Source organism: Tenrec ecaudatus, chromosome 12 (assembly GCF_050624435.1).
Source record: "Tenrec ecaudatus isolate mTenEca1 chromosome 12, mTenEca1.hap1, whole genome shotgun sequence".
NCBI lineage: Eukaryota > Metazoa > Chordata > Mammalia > Afrosoricida > Tenrecidae > Tenrec > Tenrec ecaudatus.
In genome coordinates, this window is record NC_134541.1 from 114,591,851 (window position 1) to 114,616,097 (window position 24,247).

General features: G+C 46.3%; 2 protein-coding genes across 4 annotated transcripts in view; both read right to left on the reverse strand.

The window, feature by feature from the left end:
• Positions 1-1,276: 1,276 nt before the first annotated feature.
• On the reverse strand, positions 1,277-9,047 carry ARL6IP1 (ARL6 interacting reticulophagy regulator 1). Its single transcript, XM_075564557.1, has 6 exons — positions 8,884-9,047; positions 6,985-7,118; positions 6,382-6,501; positions 3,796-3,913; positions 3,165-3,249; positions 1,277-2,789 (listed from the first exon to the last, which is right to left on the reverse strand). Exons 1-6 carry the CDS (start codon positions 8,917-8,919, stop codon positions 2,671-2,673), a joined length of 612 nt encoding a protein of 203 aa, XP_075420672.1. The 5' UTR covers positions 8,920-9,047; the 3' UTR covers positions 1,277-2,670.
• A 2,412-nt stretch (positions 9,048-11,459) lies between these two features.
• The window catches only part of SMG1 (SMG1 nonsense mediated mRNA decay associated PI3K related kinase), a 112,968-nt gene continuing 100,180 nt past the window's right edge, over positions 11,460-24,247 (reverse strand). For 2 of the 3 annotated variants that reach the window (XM_075564558.1, XM_075564560.1), the window contains 9 exons: positions 23,907-24,044; positions 22,658-22,810; positions 21,551-21,730; positions 20,628-20,855; positions 18,372-18,583; positions 18,139-18,245; positions 16,928-17,107; positions 16,740-16,846; positions 11,460-15,906 (listed from right to left, as the gene is read on the reverse strand). In XM_075564558.1, the coding sequence (XP_075420673.1) occupies positions 15,829-15,906; positions 16,740-16,846; positions 16,928-17,107; positions 18,139-18,245; positions 18,372-18,583; positions 20,628-20,855; positions 21,551-21,730; positions 22,658-22,810; positions 23,907-24,044 (1,383 nt within the window). In that variant the 3' untranslated portion in view covers positions 11,460-15,828. The remainder of the gene's footprint in view (positions 15,907-16,739; positions 16,847-16,927; positions 17,108-18,138; positions 18,246-18,371; positions 18,584-20,627; positions 20,856-21,550; positions 21,731-22,657; positions 22,811-23,906; positions 24,045-24,247) is intronic. The other variant, XM_075564559.1, reaches the window with a different exon arrangement.

Here is a 24,247-nt window from a genome sequence, read left to right on the forward strand (position 1 = left end):
TAGTGCTGCAATTCACAACCTGGGGGAGGGGGGGGTCCCTTCACAGGGGTCACCCGATTCATAACAGCAGCAAAATTGCAGTTATGGAGTAGTAACAAAAAATTATATGGTTGGGGGTCACCACCACATGAGGAACTGTATGAAAGGGTGGCGGCATTAGGAAGGTTGAGAACCACTGCTCTGGCACCACCCATCCCTATTGTGTGTACCCCCTAACTCACCCCCCTTATGTTACATGCACATGTATGCCTCTAATGTATCCCCTTCCTGTGACGTTCTGTGCTTACCATGACTTATATGATTGAGATCTTATAAGCTCTCTGCTCAGACCTGGTTCCTGAAGCCATGGCGGTAAGCACCCCAAAACCTGTCTCTAATTTCTTCCGTTCAATACCTTCCTCATTCTGGTCAACATGTTAAGAGGTGAGCCCTTGCATGCTTTTATCTTCTCTGATGTCTCTTAGATTTATGTACCCCTCAATTCCACCAGCGCTCCCTCGGACTCATTCAGTTGTGGAGGCTGGTCCCCCCCTATAATACTTACCGATGAAAATGACTACCACAGCTTTCAGTAGGGATCACACGTGTAACAAAACAAACATCCTCACAACCCACACCCTAACAGTGATGATTCCACAGTTGCCAACCATTTCATCTTTAGATCCACAATGCTCAGGAAAACAGTTAATAAATCAGACCACCTACCACACTGGACACATCTTCTGCATGACCGTTCTCAAAAGGGTTAGAAAGATGTTACTTTGAGGACTAAGCCAGAGCAATTTCAGTTGCATCGTAGGCAAGTGACATCTGGGCCAAGAATAAGTCGACCCAAGAGTTGACGCCTTTGAATTATGGAGCTCCAGGGAAACTACCGGCTATGCCAGGGACTGCCAGAATGAACAATCCGTCCGTCTCAAGTACAGACAGAATGCTCCTCAGACGCGAGGAGGCTAGCACTTCCTCATTTGACCTCAGACATGTTTTTAGAAGAGACCAGTCAGTCCCTGCAGGCTGTGCTTGGCAAAGCACATGATAGACACAGTGACTGCTCAACACTGGCTTCACCACCGGCCCCAGGAGGAGGGGGTGGGGCTGGGCACTGCCCCATTCCAAGTCAGATCCAACTCGGCCATCACCACAGGACACTAGCTGACACAGGAGACCAGTGCGACACGGAGAGATGCCAACTTTTTATTCCTCTTACACAAAACAAAGTGGAAGAAATACAGAATTAAAATGTCAAAGCAGTTAATCAGAACATGGACAACCTCCCCCACCACCCTCCCACCCCCCCCACACAAATATGCACACACAAAAAGATGGGAAGACAGGCTTATTTACAACGAGGCAACACGTTTAAAATCAAGGTCATTTTCTATGAACTATTAAAAAAAAAAGCTGCACAGGCCCTGCAGTCTACATTAGAAGGACAGAGGGACCACAAAGTCCAGGTTATATAGCGTCAGTGCAATACATTCACAGAACTCTTACGACACCGATTTAATCAGTTTTAAGAATTGTTCCCAAGTCCCTCTCAACATTTTTGGTCATCAGGGGGATCATTCCTATAGATATCAACTACTCTACACATTCCAAGCTACTGAAAACAAAGAATGATTCCATGGGGCTTCTTAAGGAGTTAGAATCTATGTAGACCAGAGGCAAACAGTGTCATGAGCCAGCTCTAGACACAGCCCGTGTCTTCTCCAGAGAAGCATCTAGGAGAGAAACCAAAAAGCCAGATGTCAACACAGCCCCCTCAACCTATTCCAAACCCAGGGGGGCCGAGCGAGCTGACTCATCAAACGAGAGTCCCGGGGCTTAAAGACACACGCTAGTCCTTTATACACGCAGACAAACTATTGTCTACAGAAACGGATCTTGACGAACCGACCACTTCTGTTCTTCATCGGCTGGTCTGGGGCATGAAGGTCATAGACATGTGTCGGGCCTTCTTTGCACTTTAGTTTCGGTCAGCTAAAAATTGGAATGAAAATTACATTAAAAAAATCCTTAAGGCCATCTGTTGGAAGTCTGCATTGACAAGGCTCTCAGGATTTCGAGTCTAAGAGGGAGGGAACAAATGCTCTCCCTCTACCAGAGAAAAAGATGAATGTTTCCAACAAATTGCCAAGTTTTGCTCAAGGGACAAAGCAACAGATCCTAGGGGTGTGGAAATACCTTCCATTGGATCCCATGCGGATTCTCCCTCCGCGGTAAAGAAACAGAATGAGGAATGAGTGGCAACTGGCCTGTTCATCAGAGGTAGCAAAATCAATGGGTCTCTGGATCTGTGAACCAGCCGTTCTTAGTAGCAGACAGCAGAACTGACCTCCTGTAGCCAGGAGCTGGTATCCAGCCCCGCAAAGCCGGACTTGAACAACTATCAAGAGTCAGTGGGAACTACAGGGACACTAAAGGAAAAAGGTCACCACTGTATTATTTTAAAGGAGACTGCCCCCAAATAAGAATTCAATTGCCCACGGGAGAGAAAAACACAAACAAGTCAGTACTCTAGTGAGCTGTCCACTCTAGTGGAGTACTCGGCTCCACCGGACAAGAGAGACACTTATGCGCAGAGCCTGCCTCGGCCAGGCTCAGGCATCTATCAACTAAGGGCAGAGAGACCACACGCACGCCACCCATCACCCCAGGACAGCGGGTGCCTCATTCGTTCTTCTTTTCTTTGTGCTTGAGAAGCTTGTTGATCTCCCGCTTGGCCATTCCAATGTACTTTGAAATGATTCCATGTTGATTCAGTCCAGGAAGCAACAGTGCGAAAGTCACTTAAACAAAAAGAAATAAAGATGAAGGAGCCGGCAATGACCTCCCCGCGCCATCCAGCTTGTTAAGATGCGATTAATGGGGGGAACCATAGGAACTCCGTTCCTCCCATTACACCCACCCCCGGAACTTGTGATTGTGTCCCTCCGCCCGCACACAATACCCGGGGCTTATCCCCACTCTCCACCTTGGCTACGTGGTCTTAACTCCCTGCCAGACTAGAAACAGCCGGAAACCAGGGAACAGAGGCTCCGTCATCTTTCTGCGCTTCCACACACCCGTGCTCGGTGCCTTCAACTCTGTGAGCTCTCACACAAGTGTCTATGGACTTGGTTGGTAGCTGGTCGGGTTGTGCCTTTTCTTCCGCACAGACTTACCAATCAGGTAGGTGAGAAAAAGGTTGTGGACTTGCTGTCCCACCCAAGCAACCGCGGCAAGAGCAACGATCATGGTCACGAAGTACTAACAACAGGAAACAAAGAGCGAGTCACCTCTGCGGCACAGACTCGGGAGCTCAGCGATCACTCTAAGAGTCTGTTGCAAAGGCTGGCAAAGAAGCCCACTTTTCAAATGCTTAACACCGAGCTATTACAGAAATCCTTAGAAAACCCCCGTACATATAACTCTGCAGAACTGAGGAGAACGGTCCGCCTAGAATCGTTGACTCCAACGTAGGCCGAGCTACTTTTACAACGAATAATCACAAACAGTAACCTCCTATGAAGCTGAGCGTGCACAGGCTTTCCGAGTGTGCCCTTGGTTTTACTCTCTAAGTACAGGAGAAATGTTTTGTTCTACTGCTAGAGCAAACCTGAAAAATGAACATTTTAACCATCAGATATTTTGTCTGCTACAGGAAAAGCTCTCTGAGTATAATCAGAGTTAACAGTGACAAGAAGTCAGACTATACTAAAACAAAAGACAAGACAATGCTATCATGATGTAAATGAACTTAATCTTCACTTTTTGATTTAGCTAAATAAATCAAAATCAAAGCAAAATAAGTACCATCTTAGGCTTTTCTTCCTTGAGCGTAAAAAGGCGTCGCCACCAGCCCACGGCTCTGCGTCGGGTTTTTACTAGGCTGCTGCAAATTTCATGGAATCTTTGCTGTTGCTCAGTGGTCCTGGAAAAACAAGTGTCCCCACACTGTAAACAAACAGCCATAGAAATGCATCCCCTCCTAAAGAGCTAGCTTCTAAAAATGGCCTAAATGAAAATATTCTAATGCCCACCATTTGCTCACTCAGGGTACCAAGGTATTACACTAGGGAGGACTGTTTGTCCCTAAAGATGTGTGTTAAGGAACTCTATGGTGAAGGCACCGTTGGTTAATGACCACCATAAACAGCTCACTTAGGGTCATATAAGTTAACGTCCTGTGGCACTAACCACAAGGTCAGTGGTTCAGACTCACCAGCCACCTTGCAGGAGAAACATGAGGCTGTCTGTTCATAAAGCTTTCGTCTTAGAAAGTCTACTCTGTCCTGTACGTCCTACGATGTCCTTGTATAAGAATAGATTTAATGGCAGCAGCTTGGGGTTTTATCATTTTCCAGATCCTAATGACAACTACGAGCCAGAATGTGCCTTAGACGCCAAGAAGGCGAGACTTTTGTCTCACCCACTTTGGACACATTTATCAGGAGACACTACTCCCCGCAGAAAGACTCCCGCTTGATAAAGTGGAGGGGCAGCGATGAAGAGGGCGACCTTGACAAGCCGGCCGGGCACAGCGGCCACAATCGCGGCTCGCAGAAGCACAGGTGCGGGGATGGCGCAGGACGGAGCGCTGGTCCCTTCTGTTGTACACAGGGTTGCTATGGGAACCAACGCAATGGTACCCAATGACGGAGCAAGCCCTAAAGGGTGAAGTTCCTGCCAAATGGCTGGATTTGAGTCCTTTTCCACAAAATTAAGACACTTAAAGTAGCGAGAACTCACTCAGCTCTCACTGCCATTGACTCATTTCCTACTCATGGTCCAACCCTCCCTCCCGGTGAGGTTCTGGGACTGTCAACTCTTTATGGGAGTTGAAAAGCCTTGGAGCGGCTGGTGGTTTCAAACTGCTGACTTTGCGGTTTATAGCCCAACACGTAACCACTCCGCCACCAAGGTTCCTAGAGAACTCACAGGAGCAATGAAGAACCAGTTCAAATTTCAAAGTCTTTATCAATTTAGTCCCGGTGAGGGGCAATGTCCCCCCACACAAAAACAGGCACTTCTCAGAAGCTTCTTATACGCACACAGGTTTTCCGGCCTCCCATTTACGAAGCAAACAAGCATTGCCTCTGTTCTCTTTGGTGCGCAGTTAAATCTGAGAAAGCAGGAATTTCCCCCTAGACCAGTGGTGACCGCATCCTGTCAAAGGCAGAAAGACACCTGCCAGACTCTGGCCACCAAAGCAGGGCCTTCGAGTTCCAGCTCGCAAGGTGTCACTCAGGAAGCCTGCCCGGGTGGACGAGGGCCTTTCTGGCCTCCAGTCCGCATCACTGTAGAACCACGGTGCCAGATCCGTAGCAGGATGCTGGGAGTCCTACAACTTCTTGGAGAACAGCCAGACATTCTGTGTTGCCCGTGGTCAAGGTTAGATTGTGGCAATGCAACAGAGGTCTCCCTTTTCCAAGAGACCAAAACAGACAATCCACGAGCCACTAGATCAATTGGTGAGCCTCGTACTGACCATCAAACAATCCATGCTTGCTTCTCCAAAGTTCCTTCCATGAGTTAGGAATTTGGCAGATCAGAATGTCATGTGGCCAGTACAGTCAAGGCCAGAGGTTGAATTCCCCCCGCTAGATAAATCTGTTACAGTCATGGCCACAAACTTTCCCCCCAAACAGTACTCTAATTCATTGCTGCAGCTGAAGGGTGGCTCGTGACCCAACTTGGCTACTTTGCTTTTTTTTTTTTTTGGGGGGGGGGGGCAAGTCATTTATCTTTTTTCAAGGGGGCGGGGACATTTAAAAAAGAAACACGATTATGACTTAAGCAAACACCTCCAAAATATATGAACTTATTCTCAGGGAATCTGTATTTTTTTAAGGTACACACTTTAAAATTCTTATTTTCAAAAAATGTCTTACAGGGTTGTCTGCCGAGGAACAAAATTCTAAAGACAGGCCCACAGCAACGTTAGCCATCAAATTACACGCAGCCAGAAACGCTTGCCGCCGAGGGGAAACACCTCTTCCATCGCGGTGTTTGTTCATGATTTGGCTGGACAGTGGGAATGACACCATTCCAGAGGCAAGTTGAATAAGATCCTTAGTCAGTAATGATGTCTTAGGGCCTCCTCCCGCCTCAGGAATACATTCTAAGATTGGTATACATAAAATCAACAACCCACTTGGACATATAGCGCGAGCTTATTGTGAAATTGGCTGCAAAAGGACCAATCTTTCAATTCTAACTGAATGGGGACCCTCAAAACCCTAGAGAGAACTGGAAAGCCATGGTTTTTATCCAAGTTGGTGAAGAACAGGAAGCCACGAAATCTAACCACTCGGTGCCTGGCCATTTTGACAACTCTGCTAGTTACAGCACACTAATCACAGCCGCTTCTCAGAGATTTCAAACTACACCTCCACCTACCATTTATTGGAGCCAAAAATTCTAGGCGCTAGAATGGGTACAAGGTAGTCAGCCAAGCACAAGAACATAACAAAACAGGAAACACCGGACAGAACTGATGGATCGAGATAGTAGATCGTCCTGTTGAAAAGGAAAACAAAAGAAGAAAGGTTACAAACAGTCACTACTATTCCTGGCTGGAGATTCTCAGCTGTGCATGGAGTCCACTGGCTCTCAAAGGTGTGCTTGTGACCTTCGCAATCGAGAACCTCGTGTGGGGCAAGAGACCACCACTGCAATTGCTAAGCGCATGTGCTACTGTGCTCCCGAATTTGTTTATAGTTAAAAACATAGTAAATATCAATAGATGAACGCTCTCTGGGGGAACTGCAGAGAGTATAAAGGCTTTTAAGGTTCAAAAGCTTGAAAGCCATTGATTCAACTGCATTAAGTGACCGAGTTTACGTAAGACTGCCAGCTCGGAAAACCAGGCCGACTGCTCGAAGTTTTAAAAGCCATTCTTCAGAGATTATACTTTGCAAATGATTCCAGGCACTTTCCGCATTACCCGAGCCCTTATTACCAGCAAGTGCAAACCACAGTAATGTAACACAGCTCACTTACAGAAACACCAAAGACACCACACCCATGATGGCAGGGGGAAACCAGGCTCTTTCCCACCGGAGGACTTTGTCCGCCACCAGCATCACTTCTCCCCATCCGAGCAGCTGTTCTTCCACATTTGCGGTCTCTGCAGCCTGCGTGGGGAGGGAGTCAACACATCAAGCGATGACTTTAACCAAACTCCAACCCCTATCCCTACACAGTCCTCCAGGTAGGGATGATGAGGTAGGTCTATTCTACAACTAAGGTGTGTTTAGAATGTTAATTTCCACAGCCCCACACATCTCTAGGCGGCTACACCCCGAGTCTTGGTAACATAGGTTCACTGAGGTTCACTTCTTTCAGGTGGTGAGAAGTGACCTGCAGGCTGGTCGTTCCCTAACTCGAACCCATACTTCTAAGTCCATTAGCCTCCTCTGAACAGCATTCAATTTCTAAAACAGATTTTTGGGTAATGGAATCACTTAAGATGTTGGCATCATTGCACGATCAAGGAAAACCACTTTCGCCAAATGACATGTGGCATTTTAAGCTCAAATCTATCTCCTCCTTAATGCTGTGTTTATTAGGACATCCTGGTTAGACTGCAAATGTCTCTGGGATGAGCTCATGGTGCAAAAACCCGGCAGCTGATTTTGGTTACAACTTTGGAAACCAGGTTACAACAAAACGCCCAGGTGTCCCTAGAAATGGCTTTTGGCCAGTGACAGGTGCTAATGCAGACACACCAATCACTCAGGGGACTCGAATATTTGACTTCATATTGCACACTTAATACACAATAAATGACTAGACTGGGGTACAAGCTCTACTGAGCATTTCACATGCTTACGGTAAAATTGATCCAACCACAACGGAAGGACGGTGGTATTACGAGTCTCATTTACAGATAAACTTGAGATGAACAGGTCTGAACCAAGGAAATCCAAAGCCAAGGCCCTTGCTTGGCTCACAAGTTGATCCTGCTGGGCTGGTTCAACAGAGGGGCTGAGTGGGGGACGGATTTCTAGCTCTGGCCTAGGCTCTAGGTAGCCCGTTTGCGACTGACTTAATAGGAAGGGGGAGGGGGAAAAGAGGGGGACCAAGATTATGTTTTAAGGGGGCAAGCCAACCCTTTTTAAAAGCCAGGGCCCGAGGGGAAAACAAAAAACATCACACGCCAACGAAACTGCCCTGGGGCAAAGCCTCTCGATTGGTTCGCACTTGGCCGCTCTCAAGTGCAAATTTAAATTCTCTGGTTCCTCTTTTCCCAGCGCAGTGACCCGCCATACCCTGGAGTGTGTGTGTGTGTGTGTCTGTGGGGGGGTGGGGTGGTGGTGGAGGATGACGAAAACGCACGGATTTCTCCCTTGCAGCTAAATTCGAGGCACGCTCAAAACGTGCCCCTGGGGTACGATCCCACGGTGGGTTCCTTCGGGTCCCTCCCGTGTCTAAAATTGTCTCCAGCCACACAGCGTCCCCGGGGCTTTCCAAGTCCAGACAAACCCGAGGCGTGCCGCCGTCCTACCGGCTGGACTTCACTCCCAATGCCCTGTGGGGCCCTCGCCCCGAGTATTGGGGAAAGAAGGGGAGGCACGTACCAGCTAATCCCGGGCCCCGAGAGCCCCAGACCCAGCAGGGCCCGGCCTGCAGCCGCCTGCCCCCGCTCACATTTCCTCCCCACCCCCACCGGCTGAGCCCAATCCCGTGCCGGCCTGCACCGTGCCCACAGGTAAGGATCGGATCCACGACCGCCACCCAGGAGCTACCCACCGAGCCCAAGAGGCAGGCGGCGTCCCTGGGCCTGGGAGGCGGGCCCACCGCGAGCGACCGGGTCGAGGCCACTGCGGCGGCCCGTCTGGCCCCGCGGAAACCCAGAGGCCCTGCCCGGCTCCCTGGTGGCAGGCCGCCGGTACTCACCAGCAGGTTGGTGCTGCGATTATCGCCCTCCGCCATCGTCCCCGTGTGCCGCCTTTGCGAGCGCGGGCCGCCCTCTCCACCAACCTCCGGGCCTCGAGCCCTCTAGGCCACCCCAGCGCGAGACGAACGGCCCGCAAGCGCTTATGTACGTTGCCTGTCTTTCCCGACAGCCTCCGCGAAGCTCGCGCCTCATTGGCCAGGTCGGTCTCAAGTTTAAGGGCGGTCGGACCAACCACGGCCCAGAGCATAGCTTGAAATGCAGGCCAAAGGCGAGACAGGCCCAGCCGGCCGAGGAGGCGGGGTGAGGGAGCAGCCAATCAGCGCCCAGGAAATGGGCACCGCCCCGCCGGCGCTCGCCAGGGAGGTTGAGCTGCGGGTGACCCGGCCTTGGTTGGGGCCGCAGTAGTAGCACTGGGGGTTTCTCGGGGATCCCCTTCCCCTGGGGAGCCAAGCAGTTAGGGGACCTCTGGCGGCGCAGTACCGGGGGAGGGCGGAGGGGGATGCGACTCTGTAGCTCGAGCGGCCGGCTGATCCGGATTCTCTTCCCGGCATGCGGCGGCCCTGCCCAACGAAGCCGGCTCCTGTCCCCTTGCCGGGTCACTGAGCACTCAGCTCGGAGACTCGTGTCCTTTATCAGGAGGTTTTGCAGACAAAAGATTTTGCTGTTTGCCCCCTCCGCCCGGTTAAGGATAAGGCTTTAGTTTGGGGATGGGGAGGCACACCTTTGAAAGATGAACTGACACTTGACACGGGTTTGCAGGCGGCCTTTGGGGAGGAACCTCAGTTCTGAGAAATGATTGGCCCCATCCCAAAAATGGGATGGCCTTTATATCACAGGCCAGGACATAAAGCCACTTTAGGAGCATTTAGGAAATAGATGAAGTGTATTGAGACAATGTTAAGTCTTTTTCTATCCCAGGTTTCAAGATGCACTTGCGAATTCTTTCGCCAAAAAAAACCAAAAAAAAAAAACGGTTTGGACGGATGCTTATTTCAAGTAAGTTAATGTCCAGCCGTTATCCTTTTAGTCATCTATTTTACGTTGTCTAATTTATTTTTATTTTAAGTACATTAAATAACTACCAGGTTAAAATTAATAATAAATTAAATAATAGCTACCAGGTTCTCAAGAGCTGCCAAGAACAACAAAGACATACGAGCAAACACAGCTCAGACCACATAGGCTCCCAAGAAGCCTGGCAAGAGCACAAGTGATTTCATGAAAACATTAAAGGGTATGGAATTTGCTGTGCATCCTTGAGGGGTGGGGGGGGGGAGTTGAAGAGGGAAGAGAAGTTGGGGGGGAGGGAAGCCTTTGTAAGGAAAGACTTCCCAATACAATATGCTTGCCTTTGGAGTGTTGGGAGAAAATACAATTGTAGAAGATGCAGCTGATTGATATGACATCGTTTTTTGGAATGCTATCAAGCCTGAGGGACAGGCCTCCCCCACTTTCTAAAGTACCCAATCAGCAGGTGTTCTGAATTAATATAAAGAGCCAGACCCTGAAACAAAATCGCCACATGGCTCAGTAAAGCCCACTTCCAAAGTCAAGAGCAGAATTCTTTATCAGGCTTTAAAGCCTGACCTCTCTACTTTGATAAATCAGACAGCATCCAAGTTCCCTGTGCACTACTTGCGGAGGAAGTCTTAGCGCAATATTGTGAAAGTGACGCAGCTGGGGCCGGGAGTAAAATTGAGCAACTAACTCAAACCAAGGGGTCTTGTTACTCAAGGGATATGTTCCTACACCGCTTTCCTAAGGCGTGCACAAAGACTCTGAATTCCTAATTATAAACAAAGCCATGCCTGGCGTGTTGTTTCATTTTCGAGCTTTGTGCTTGTAAAGCTTTTGTGCTCTAGACAGGATGTGATCTTTTGAAAAAAATGTGCCAGATGGCTGTGCAGTTAACACAAATCTTGTTGTTAGGTACCAGTTTCCCCCACCCCTCATCCAATGTCAAGTCATTTCGCCACATTCCTGATTGTTGGCATGTTTGGGTCCCCAGTGAACACTCCCCAGTCTAAAAGACCCACCTTCCAACATTATATTGTTGTGACCCATGGAGATTATGGAGGTCTAGGAGCTACACAGAAACCTGTCCACTATGGGTTTGGAGAAGAATTCAGCTATTTTTCTTTACCAAAAATGAAGCCATGTCTAAATAGTGTCTGAAGGACCAACTAGTGTGCACTGATTTGTCATGGTGAAAAGTAGTTCCAGCATCACAGAGCACAGGAGTCACCAGTGGGGCCGACCGACAGACTGGAGGTGGGAACAAGCCAGCACCAGAAAATGTACATTTCAATGTTACCGTCTTCACAATCTCACACTCAAGGAAATAGTATCTCACACCCTCTATACCAATAATGGTCTATGGGAGGTAGTGATAGAAAGAAGTGTTATCAAAATTAAGCTCAAACAAGTTGCTCCTTAATGCTAGTAACATTTGAACTGCAGTTCAAATGTATTACAGAGCTTTGAATTGGGGGCAGGGGAAGCAATTCATGTTCCAAAGTTAATATTTTTTGGTAGCGTCTACTTTGATCAATAAAGACAAAGTTTAATTACTAGATCTTTTGAGACTGAACCTTTATTTTTTGAGAAACAGGTCTTTAATACAATCTTTGTCCTATTAATGCAAATATGCACCAAGTAGGCATGTATTTCTTTTTCTCCAAAAAGATGCATTATGATTATTTTCAGGAAGCTGGTGTGATTTATTCGACTTTAAATCTTAAATACAATCACAGAATTCTATCCATCAGGAGGCATTACAACCTTTTGTACAGAGAAGCCACTTCTTGTTTGCTTATACAAGGTTATTAGGACAAGGAAGATTCAGTTCAACTCAATGTGCTCTTATAATAGGGTACAAGGGAAGTAACACGCATGGTGCCAGTGACGTTACAGGTGCAAATGAGAGGGAAATTTAAACCAGGAAAACAAACAGACAGTACTTTTAAATAGTTGAAACTTTGTCAGAAAAGAGGAAAATCACCAAAACAAGATGCTCCATCAGCCTGTTTTTAAGTAGACACTCTACCAACTCTGCATTTCAGCGCAACATGCAATTCCTGTACGTTTACCATCTTAAAAATGATCAAGTTTACGTATGACCTTTGTCTATTAATTAGCACAGCAGCCTTTTCCCAGTTCAGCCAAATTCCCATGGAAAGCACGAGACTCTCAAGTGATTCATGTTGTGCAATGAACCCTGTAGCCTATGAAACTTGTCTCGAGTCCACTGCCCTTTTGTAAATAAGGAATGGTGACAGGGCTGCCCAGGCCAAATGCAGCAAACAGAGACGCCTGGGCCAGACCCTCGGAGCTTGATAAAGCCATGCACTCCCCATTCCAATGGGTGCAAATGTCGAGATGCTGGTTTTCCCGGAGGAGGAACCCAAATATTACAAACAAAATTTGTATTTCTGAAAGTGGCTCTTACAAGACGCTTCACTTCCTTGATTTGGGAAGTGGGGGTGGGATGGGGATGGGGTGGGTGTCATCAGATGTTCCAGTTCTAGATTACTGGTACTTTACAAGCCAACAGACTGAGGGGAGACACTGGTTCTTCTCCTCCTGCCAATTTTATGTAGCACAAAGATCCTCAACTGCGTTAGTGAGACGGTCTCTGATGTACATGAACAGAAAGAACAAACAGGCTCATCATGGTGCTGTCTTTGCTATGACAAGACTTGGGAGAAAAGAAGAGGAACCAGGTCCTTGGGTGATAGTGCTGCCTAGACAAGTAAGCCCCAAGAATAATCACAAAAAATGGGGAGGGAAATAGGCCCAGAAGACCACCCACTTACACTACTTTAAAATTGACCCACGATTGCACATCAGCTCCAGTATTTGGCTGTACTTGCGTTGCCCTGCTCAGCATTTTTTAAATGGCTCTTTCCTTAAATCTCACACATCAGAACCACAATGGAAAAACAACAACAAACGAAGGCAAACGATACCGAACATTGGACTGCATCAAGAGAACTCCTACTTAAGTAACGGAGGCAAGTGGGAAGGGCAGACACGATGGCCGTAGTGACAGAAGTGCTCCTCTGCACTAGCCAACTCTAGCCCTGAACCTGGGGAAGCAGACAGCGCCGCATTATCAAGTGTCACACGGAAATCTCACATAAAACAACTCTCCACCAGCACTCAGACACAAAAGAACCTTCATGGCACCTACCGCCTAGCAAACTAATTGAACTCGTGACCAGACTCACCAAAGAAACAATACAAAGAAACACAGACAGCTCCAGAAATGATACCACCACCAGAGCTTTGTAAAGAAACCAATGTGAAACTAGGCAAGTACAGCGAACAAACGACAAAACACTGACAATAAACTTCCATTTCTAAGGGTACACTCAGGAGGAGGAGAGGTTGTTTGAAGGTTAACTCTGTACCCCTGAGTCTGAGAGAAAGAGGAGGTAGTGAGAGGTGAGAAAGACAAGATCCCTGGTTCTCCACGGGTACTTTGTGTCATCAGTAATTCAGGACTTCATCACTACCACACACACTGACAGTACAAGCTAATCCCCCCAAGAGAGCCCCGACTTCTCAGTCTGATGCTTCTCCACCTGGACCTTGTCTTTTTTTAAGCGCTGGTTAAACCCCAAATTGTTGAGTTCCCTGACAACAGTCCAAATTAACAAGGCCACGTGCAGAATGACAGCCAGGGCCTGGCTGTCCCAAGTCGTCAGCAGCAGGCCTTGAAGTCGCCAGTTATTCCTAGCTGCCACACAAGTAAACACACGCGTACAAGTCGCTCTCTCCTCGGAGGGACTGATTTAAAATAAAAGTCATGCTGCACTGATCAGAAGCCTGTGTTCTGCGAAATGAAATGGTTTTGTTTTTGCTTGACTGAGGTGCCAGGCACCTCTAAAACCTGACACTACTGGCGATAAAGCCCAGAAATTTCATTTATTTTCTGAAAAGGAAGCATGGTCCAACTACCACCTAGAGGGGTACACTGTGGTGCACAAGAATCTGAGTGGAACCGAGAAGACATTCACCCCCAGAAAGCAGGGGGAGGCCCAGGGGTGGGGGTGGGGGGGTGGGGGCGCAAGAGCTCCGACAGCCTCCGGAAAACACAGCGGGCACGAAACCCACGCTGGCATTGTTGTTCCGGTGAGGTTTTGTTTGTGAAAACGAGTGAAGTGTGAGGAGGAGGAGGAGAAGAGGAAAACTTGATGTGATGATAGGCTCCTGAATGTGCTGTAACGTAGGCTATTCAAAAACACTGCCTTTCCTGCAACACTTGCAGTATTAAAGGCCTGATTCACAAAGGGTCTCAAGGGTCTTAGGTTCACTTGGCGACTGGATCGGAACAGAGCTTGTGGAGTTTTTCCTGAATACTTTTCACACTTGTCTGCGAGTGAACTCTGGCAACCAGAGAGCAGTGGACTTGCTCCGGGAAAGGCAGGGCCCAGGCTCCACTCTGACCGAGTTTATAGTTGATCTTAGGGTTCCTACCCAAGCCTGGATTTTCCTTTTGGAACAAGTTCCTTTCTGCAGCCAGCCCAGCACGGAATGCAACGCTGACTGTGAGGGATCCTTGGTCATCCACTGCTGCCGCGCTGACCAACCAACAAGGGGCTGAAGCTGTGCCGAGAGCGAAGGGCTTCACAGACGACCTTAGTAACTGATTTCTCACAGCTGGTGCTCACTTTGGCCGATGTTTCAGGCACCTGTGCTAAATGCACGGCACTTTCAATTTACCCTCTGTCCATTAAAAGGATCAAATGAGAACACTGAATTAAAGCAAGAGTTCACTCGACCTCCACCAGGACATCACTTTATTGTTCATCTTTCATCAACCACGTGAAACTCGAGTAGACTCTAGCCTGGTGTGTTCGAGGTAAAATATTACAATGGATTACCTACTCTATAAAAAGCAAAACAAAACACGACAGCTATCACAGAGGAGGGAAACTGTGAATGACCCCCGGGAATGTCCGCTAGAAAGCAAAGGGAGAGTGCACACTAAATCAAACAGCAGTTAGATCCATGGCCTTAGAATGCACAGTGACAATCCTGGGAAACTGTACATGATAGAATCACAAAAATGACACAGATAACCAGAAGAACATTTAATATGTGATCATTAACCTTTAAGCGATCCTGGAATTTTCCATGCCATCAGCAGTTGTGGAGAAATTTCCGTTTCTCACTCCGAATCCAAGCTGTTACCAGCACCGAGATGGAAGCGTATGAAACATAAGGCTTGAAATAAACGTGAATCTGAAAGATGGTCAGTCTGCTAGATTGGGTCAAAGGGGGTCATGTGGAGGGACAAGGGTGGGGACGGCGGGATGGTTTTCTCCCTTCATTTCAGAAGTAAGTTCTTCTTCCAATGTAGTGTATCTGTTACATAGCTCTCCGTTTTCAGTCCATTTCTGAAATTCATAGCGCATAGCCTTTTGGTACTTACTGGTCAGCCCAACCAGTACCGCTGCCGACAACCAGTAACTCGAGCATCTGAACGCACCCAGCAGTCTTCCTCGGCTGTGACTTCTTCGCGGCCCCGTTTTCTGTTGCTGAGCGGGCTGGTTGGTTCCTGGGTTGTACACACAGGGTCAGGTGGAAGGAAGTTCCAAATCACTCTGTGCTCCGCGGCACCCCGATTTCTCTCTGCGGCTAACCTCCTGACACGTTTGCGGCTGTTCTGTGGCAAAAAACAATCTCCGTGTGCAGGCGGTGAGCGCTCTTTCCTTCACCCTTGACCCCAGGGTTGCAGGCCATGGTGTTGGGCGTATCCCTGAGTGCAGCTGTCCTGCAGGATTCGCTTCCGAGCGCACCGAGAGTCCCTAGGTTTCCTCCAAGGAAGCCCCCAGTTGCATCACCACCGACTGTGGTGTGGCTTTGGATGCCTGAGGCTGAGTTGATTCTGGTGGATGTCTGACCTCGCTTAACCAGACTCATCTCCTGTCTTGCCTTCATACCCAGGCTGTCCAACCTTCATACAGCTGAGCCAAGTTATCTAGATTAGTTGCTTCCTTAATGACATAGTCAACCTGTAAAGAGAAGTAGGAGAGTACTGAAAGCCATTAAAAACTCAAAGGGACATGTGTTACACATATGTGTTCTTTGAACCATTTAAAATTCCTTTTCAAACCACAGGTGCGCTTGCCATTCAGCATTTTGAGGTCCCTGGGTAGCTGCTGTATAAGCCAATGTCTAGGACAGAGCCTGGGCCACATGGTTCTCAAAACAAATGTCCCCTGGCCCTGACTCTGCTGGGCTTTATTATGGAAAGAGCTATAGCCCCTAGAAAGGGGGTGTTAATGACACGAGGTGGAAAATGTCAAGGTAGTGACTCCAGAGAAACTTTCAACAAAACGCAAGGGCACTTCGTGGCTACTAACACCTAAAATGCTAACCTCACTTGATGGAAACCTGCACAAACAACGATTTCCCGGCCCCAGCCGCTCCAGTAGTGAGAAGCACTGGGCACTGTAAGGAAAGGAAGCCTTGAGCACGCACTACAGGCACGAGCCAGAATGCCTGCACTAGGTGCACACCCTGGATGCCTATGGAAGCACTCAACAGGAGTTAAACTTAATGAACTGCCCATGGACCGTGGTTTGGTGGAGGAAGAGGGTCAGGCCACACCTTCAATTTCCTTCGTGGGGCAGGAGGAGAACAAGTGTTAACAGGAGCGTGATGGGACTGCTGCAGATTACTAGGCACCGCCAGCAGAGGGATTCAAAATCTTTTGGGTCCCAATAGTTAACCTAAGTTCCTCATTTTTGATGAGCCACCAAAGAGGCAGATGAGAAACATCTGTAAACCTCCCTCTACTTTGGGGGCATTATTAAAATATGTAACAAGTTTAAAAAGCAGTCACCTGTTCAGCCACTGACACCCTCCTGTTCGGATCCACATCTCGGCCCTCTAACTTGGCTTTCACCCTCTTCCACACGCTCACTGCATAGGAGTTTCTCTCTTGCACGGCTATGAAGCAACAGAAACACTGGTGAGTCAAATTGCCATCTTGCATAAAAAGGAAAGGTGTTCATCGTTTTAACTGATTACCTTTGCCAGTTTTAGGATCTCTGACAGCCTTTTTAGGACTACATGCAACACTCTTGCCAGTTCCTGGAACAGTGCTTGGCGGTGTATCTGCTGATGTTGCCAGAGTCTTCTGCACCAGCTTTTTCGCATTCTGTGACATGGCATCGGGCTGAGTCTTCTGGCCAGTGTTGCTCCGGACTGCTACAGAGAAAGAGTTGGCACCTCAACTTACATGTTCACAGAAGAAGGAGGGAAAGGGGAAAAGGTAGAAGTAGAGAGGTGGAGGAGTTAATTACCCCAAGAGACATCAACTACTAATGTACCACCCTGCAAATAGATTTTAATCCTGACACTCCTTCCTGGACATAGTAATACCATACAGAGAGTCATAGCTTGTTGTGTGACATCAAAAATCTATAAACAAGTTACTGTCAACACAGGAAGATTAACTTAGCACAGTCCCAGAACTGCATATGAAATGTGACCATTAAGTCGGCTTTTAAACAATGGCTTAAATAAGAAGAAAAAGCCACCAAAATTTGCATTGAGAACACTGACTCTTATTTGTGTGCACACGCAGAGAAAGCAGTCAGCAAATAGTCAGCAACTTTCCCTCTGCTTGGAGCGCAGGGGAGCCACAATGTCACTGACCTGACTGACAGCCAATGATGCAGGACAGGGTAAAAGCAGCCCACCAGATTTCCAAGGCTACTGATTATTATGGGGGCTGACTGCCACACCCTTCTCCCATGAACGATGAGCTGGGGCTTCCAACTGTTAACCTTGTGATTTGCAGTTGAGCGCTTAATCCCTGTATCACCACCGCTCTTCCAATGGCTTCAAACCCACCGCCACTGAGTCAATTCTGACTCACATTGACCCTTCCTAAGGCTTTCAAGGTTGCCACCTTCCACAGGAACAGAGAGCCTCATCTTTCCCCTGAGGAGTCACTGGTGGGTTTGAACCGACAACTTTGAGGTTAGCAGGCCAACACTTGCCCAATGGTGAAAAACAGGGCTTCTTCCTATTTGAAACAGAACTACAAACTTTCCTTTCTCTCGTGTATTTTCCTAAACCATTTCAAGCAGCATGTATCTTAGAATACTTTTTAAAGAATATTTGAAATAAAGCATCTTTCTTTAGGGAATGTTTGACGTTAAACAGATGTGGCTCGGACTGAGAGAACCTGCACTGCGTGGGCGTGGCGGGTCTTCTGGGAGGCAGCAGCCTACCTGCAGCAAAAGACGGCTGGTATGGGGCGGACGATGTCGGGCTCGAGCATTCGTTTGTTGCATCAGTGACCAGGGGCGATGCAAAGCTCACTAAATTATTATAGATACTGCAATAAAAAATGCAATAGTTTACTGATCAAGTGCTTTCCCAGATCCTTCTTGTAAACATCAAAACTGAAAAATGAAATTGAGGCAGAACTTGCTGTCACAGACATTTTAGATTTGAGCCTTACCTCTGACTTTGTGTTTTCAGTTCTTTCAAGGTGGGGGTTATTTCTTGGAGCATTTCAATGTGTTCTTGACTTCTGACCTGACCCATGGCCTGGACTAGCGTAAAGAGTACCGTCTGAATGTTATCCTGCCACGATTTATATTCACCCAAAAACTGCCTTACACTGTTCTCATAGGGAACATCTTCACCATCTGCCACAGCAGCTTCTTCATCCTAAAACCAATATTGTAACAAGCTTTTCAAAAGATCTGTCTCCACAATTACTTTTCAGAGTTTAAGAAGTAATAAACATTTCAGATTTCAATTACTGTATGCATTGAAAGTCCCTGGGTTACAAATGTTCAACTTAAGGATAATTCTTACTTCCCCTTTAATACAAGTTTTTTTTTTCTTTTAATGTTCTTTGCTTAATTTTTAATTGGACTATTTATCATTTTGTGGTTGAGGTGTTAAGAGTTTTCTATTAAACCTCTGTCAGATACTTTGCTGCCAATTCCTCCACTGTATAGGTTCTCTTTTTACTTTTTTTGGAGAGTCTTCTGATGAACCTAAAGTATGTAAGTGTTGGAGGTCCCAGTGATCGTCGGGCTTCTGCTGTTTGTGCATTTTTAACTGTGCCCGGTACTCTCCTTATGCCATTAATTAGGGCCCCTACCTTGTTTCTATTTTTAATTCTATGTAGTTTACAGTTTTAGGTTTAAGTCTTTGATGTATTTTGGGTATTTGAATATGGCATACAGTATGGGTCTTCTTCCAATTTTCTACATGTAGACAGCTTTTCCAACAATGTTTACTAAAAGACTATCTTTCTCAATTACCGGACTTTGGTCCTTTGTTGAACATCAGCTGTCTCCAGTTAATGCTTTTTAAGATGAAGATTTTCACGAGAAGTACACATTGATCGTCTCCATTTTACCACAGCTGTTAGTCCTCTTAGGCTTCTGCCCTCATATTTCAAAGAAACCATCCTTAGCCTTTTTCGCCTTTCCCCTTGGGGTGGCGTCTTCGAAAACTAGCAGTTCTCAACTGTTTCCGTAGTCTTACAAAGGGCAGGGACAGACTGGAATTTTCACAATGTGGGTGATTCATCGTGGTAGCCAGAATGAAAAAACCTAGACCTAGAAATGGGAGACTTGGAAGAAGGGTACTAACACTCTTACAGGAGACTGATGAGGACACTGGATTACTAAGAGGGCTGTGGAAAGACACATACATTTCTACTATCCTCTTTGAGGGGGTGCTGCCATCCTGGAAGCCCTACTTTAAGCAAACTCAACCCTGATCTTACTGCAAGAGTAGCTTTGAAATCACGGGGAAGCTTTGAGTCTTTTCTTACCTGCCAAGGGCAGGATTGCTCGTCAGTGACGACTTAGAGCGAGCTAGCAATGGGGTTTCCCAAACTGTGCCTTTCTAGGGCAGGAGAGCAGCTCCTCTTTCTCCCTCGGAGCCAATGACAGGCATGGACTGCCAAACTCGCAGGGCACACTACAGAAGACTAAGCAGAAACTTCACGAGCCTGCTCAAAATTCCCACCCACTCTTGCTATTGAGAGTTGAGCCAGTTTCCAGAGCATATCAGTTTTAAACCAATAATTTATATCCGTCCATTTCAATCACCTTAATGTACTATCCCTGACCCCACTTCCATCCCATTGGTTGTTCCCATTCTCCCTCTCCTCCCACCCCACCCTCTGCCCTTTCTTAAAGACAGGCATCAATCTTGTTTGTTCTAACACAAGGGCTGCCTGTATTCTGTTTATTACAGTTCAATTTATTTCCTACCGAAATCTGATTTGTAATATATATACATACGTATATAAAAGGAGAACATAAATTCTACAATTTCACTATTTACTGTTTTGTGACTGTGAAAGATGTAAATTAGCTTTTCAGGGGGCTTGGTTTCCTTACTATATTTAGATCCTATAGGATACTAGAGGAAAAAGTGGCAATATTTCATTTTGGAGGATATAGGGGTGAGAGGGACGTGGCTGAGGAAGAGAAATGGGAGGGCTAAGCTCTGATATAAATTGTGTGACCATTGGTTAGTCAACTAATTTCTTTGAGCTTCAGTATTTTCTGTGTATACAATCAGAATAATTCCACTTGTTGAAAGACAAATAACATTGGTTATAAACAAATTAGAAGATATGACTTGGGATAGCGTTTGTCACAAAATATCATCAATTTTTCACTACTAAAACAACTTGTAATTTTACAAAGAGCATGAATGTGAGTGTGCCCAGTCTTGGACTTACCTTAGCCATTGCTTTCAGGAGATGTTTGACATCACCGAGCTGTCGGTTATGGCCAGTGAGCACAGTTTTTATGTTATCAACTAGGTTCTGAATTGTTTCACAGACCAGTTCTATCTGTTGTTCTTTCTCTGTCTGAATTGTCCTCTGAGTAGACATATCCTGGGTCAACTGCTTATGTGCGGACAAAAGCCATTCAGAGCTGCCAATGGGATGTTCAAGGCTGGTGTCCTAAACAGAACAAACATTTGATTGTTAAGTGCCAGCTGGAATCATTTGCTTCCTATCATCATCGTCATCATGATTCACCACCATGAACTACTAGTGCCTCAAGTAGCATAAAGAGAACCTCAGTTGCTGAGAGCCATGTAATGGTTATCCTAAAAAAACAGTGCTGTTTCTTCCATCTCTAAGATACAGACTAAGATTTTTAACTTTTCTGCATAACCATTCAAAGAAAATATGCATAAAGTCGAATCCCTGAGAGATATAGTTGGAGCAACCATCTATCTCTGGTGCCTATACTCACCAAATGCACTAAACAAAGGCAAAAAGCAGCTAAAGCTTCCCAGCGCACAGCCTCACCCCTCCCACACTACATACAGAAAGGCTAAGCTTATCAGCTGGATACTGTCAGCATTTATCTCACCACTACCCTACTTTCATAGCATCTCAACCACTCACTACTCAGCCAACATCTTCCCCTTGTAGGTAGGTCTAAGAATCCTTTTCACTTTCTCATTCATTATCTACATACCTAAGTTCCCTGAGACTATAGCAAGGTTTCCCTGACAACGAAGGTTTACACAGAGCACAGGCTCACAGATGTAAGCTATGCGAATGTATCAGTGAAAGTGACTGAGGGGAATCACTGGCCTATCACTTCAAATACCAAGTCTCTAGTCTCACCAAGACTCCAAACTCACCACTCTCTGTAGCAGGCGAAGCTCTAATTCAGAGACCGAGCTGTTAAACTGGGATGCAAATGAACACATTTGCTGACACCGTTTGATTAGTTCAAATAACGCAGCGTCTAGGTTTAAGGCTTCCGCTGTTCTCGTCCGTAAGCTTTCAAAGTGAATGATGTTGCTGCAGAGGAAAGTGACCTGGGAAGAAGCAAGAGAGAAATGACGCCACCTCAACAAAGAACAAGGCTGAAATCAGACACGGACAATTCCTATCTGCTCATTGCCAGAAGGGAGGCTCTGGAAAATAAGATCAAGTTCTTATAAAGGCTTTAAATAAATACATCTTCCACAGGCCAATTTTTAAGAGAAATCTTATTCCCTAATAGAACTATCATTAATATTCAGCTTCAATTAATTGTGCTGCATGTCCAAATTCACAAACAATTTCTGGCAAACCATTCTAAAGTCTACTCCTGCTTAACTTTGTGATAAGGATCACTGAACACTGGGTAAGTCCATTTTTAATATGCCTTTGAGTAACGGTGTTGCCATGTTTACAGAAACATACAGAAAATAAAGACTATGTTCAAATGTTCAGAACTGTTAAAGGTAAGAGAAAGGGGGAGGCAGTGTCAGATGAATCTAAATGGGACTTAAGCTGATGATTAGGGAACTTGGTGATGGGTACAGAGGGTTGAAAGGTTTCCTTACAGAGGCCCTCTGACCCTTACCCCTCAATCTCAAGGTGGCGAACCCACAGCCCTGGGCAGCACGTCAGTCCATAAGTCATTTTTATCAATGGCGAGGGGAAAGCCTTTGTCATAGAGAAGGGGAATTGAAGATATAGATGGAATTAAGACTGTGTTCCTTTTAAAATACAGGATTAATGCCCTTCCTTTAATGATCAATTGAAAGGCAACAAGGACCTAGGAAAAGAAACAGCTGTGAGCTCAGCTTAGGGAAACTCCCTAAGGCCTTGAGTCTTTACCCTCCCAAACCCCCAGCCCTCAAGTTCTCCCTGGTTATACCACACAGGGAACCTCTAAGCAGTTCAGCAAGTGAACTGCACAGGGCGACACCCCCCTGGTACTGCATTATGAAGACCACACTCGAAAGTCACAGTACCTGACTTGCTCTCTGGCTCTCTTTAAGAACAAGATTTCTTCTTTCGGCTATCGTTGCTTCAAAATCCTGTAGTACAGGTGCCAAGGCTGGATTGGCACCACCTGCCCACTTGAGTCGCTGCTCAATACTTGCTTCAAGCGCTGCTAGTTTCTCCTATAAAAAAAGCCCGCAGCATCAGAGTGAACCTGCGGTTCTTTCCACTTCCTCTAGGTCGATCATGTCATACAGCGTGAAAGACAGTCAGCAGAAGCAGGGTGGGCAGATGTCATTTAGCCAACAGCTCACCCTCTGTCTCAAGCACTCCCAATTACACTTTGAACACGCCAGGCTGAGCAAGTGTGGAGATAACTGGCTTTAAGTTGCAGAGCACATTTTCATCTCACTAAAAACACAACAAAAGAATCTCGGCTATACCAAAGCTCTACTTACTATACTATAGAGGCTACTTTTAGAAAAATCTGCCCAATTATAATGGCATAGCTTTTACAATTCAGTCAATTTATAGACAGAAAATGTCACATTTTCCCTCTCACACTCATCTTTAAAAAAAAACAAAAAAAAAAACCAAGAAAAAACCCACCCTGAATTGAAAACATGGCATATCTACAATATGCTCTACAAAAAGTTCATCTCAATCTTCAAGTGAGCTCCAGAAAGGTTTCGTTTAAAAACACTTTTTTTAAGAACTGAGAAATATTATTATACATGTGAGGTAAGCAATATAAAGATGGACGCTGTCACCATCCAGCCTAGTTTCTCTTATTAAAAAAAGAGGTGGGGGAAAAAAAAGAGGTGGGAAGATTACATGTCTAACTAAAATGTGAAAGAAAAGTGTAGTCAATAATACAAATTTGGCAAAAAAAATTCTGGTGCTGTTACAACACAGAACTCCATCATCCACACAACAGCCACCAGAAATGCCCCGGCTTCTCGCACATTAGTAAGTCAGATGTAACCACGCACACGTTTCAGAAAGTACACTAACTACTCAAAGTCTGGCTCATCATAACGGTTCCCTGGGTGTATGAAGTCACAGAAATGATCACGACAGCCTGAATTATTTAACATACCTCATATAAAAGTTAAGAAATAAAGTTAAGGCTCCTGAAAGTTAAGAAATAAAAACTATGAACAAGAATTGTGCTCTCTGGCTCAGAAACCTAGGACAGACATGTAGACGTGCTGAGCAGAGAACTAACATTCCGTCACAGTGCAGGTCGAGTCTAAAATCAGATCTAACCAAACACACCTGAACTGTTGCAATGGACGTTTCGATCTGGCTCAGAGTATGGAGTTTCTTCTTCATGCTCGTTAGGATGGCAGAACGAGGTGGCGGGGTGACTGACATGGCTTGTGGTCGGTTGATAAGAAGATCTTCGTGCTGCCACTGTGGAAGAGGGAAGGAAATGTAGCGAAATTAACTGGTAAAGGCCCCTAGATAGGTAAGGGGTGGGGCTGAGGATGATCACACACACACACACACACACACACACACACAGTTGCAGCGGGGGTGGAGGTGGGAGGGAAGGAGAATAAAAGACACAGTGTCTAACAATCACACCCGGGGTAAGACCTGTCCTAAAGTGGGTA

Coding starts and splice junctions, on each gene's coding strand:
- ARL6IP1 (XM_075564557.1), bottom strand. CDS start 8,919: ATGGCGGAGGGCGATAATCGCAGCACCAACCTGCTG. Junction 7,119..8,883: donor ATCGCAGCACCAACCTGCTG/GTGAGTACCGGC, acceptor CTCCCCACGCAG/GCTGCAGAGACCGCAAATGT. Junction 3,914..6,381: donor ATTTTTGGCTCCAATAAATG/GTAGGTGGAGGT, acceptor TTGTTTTTCCAG/GACCACTGAGCAACAGCAAA.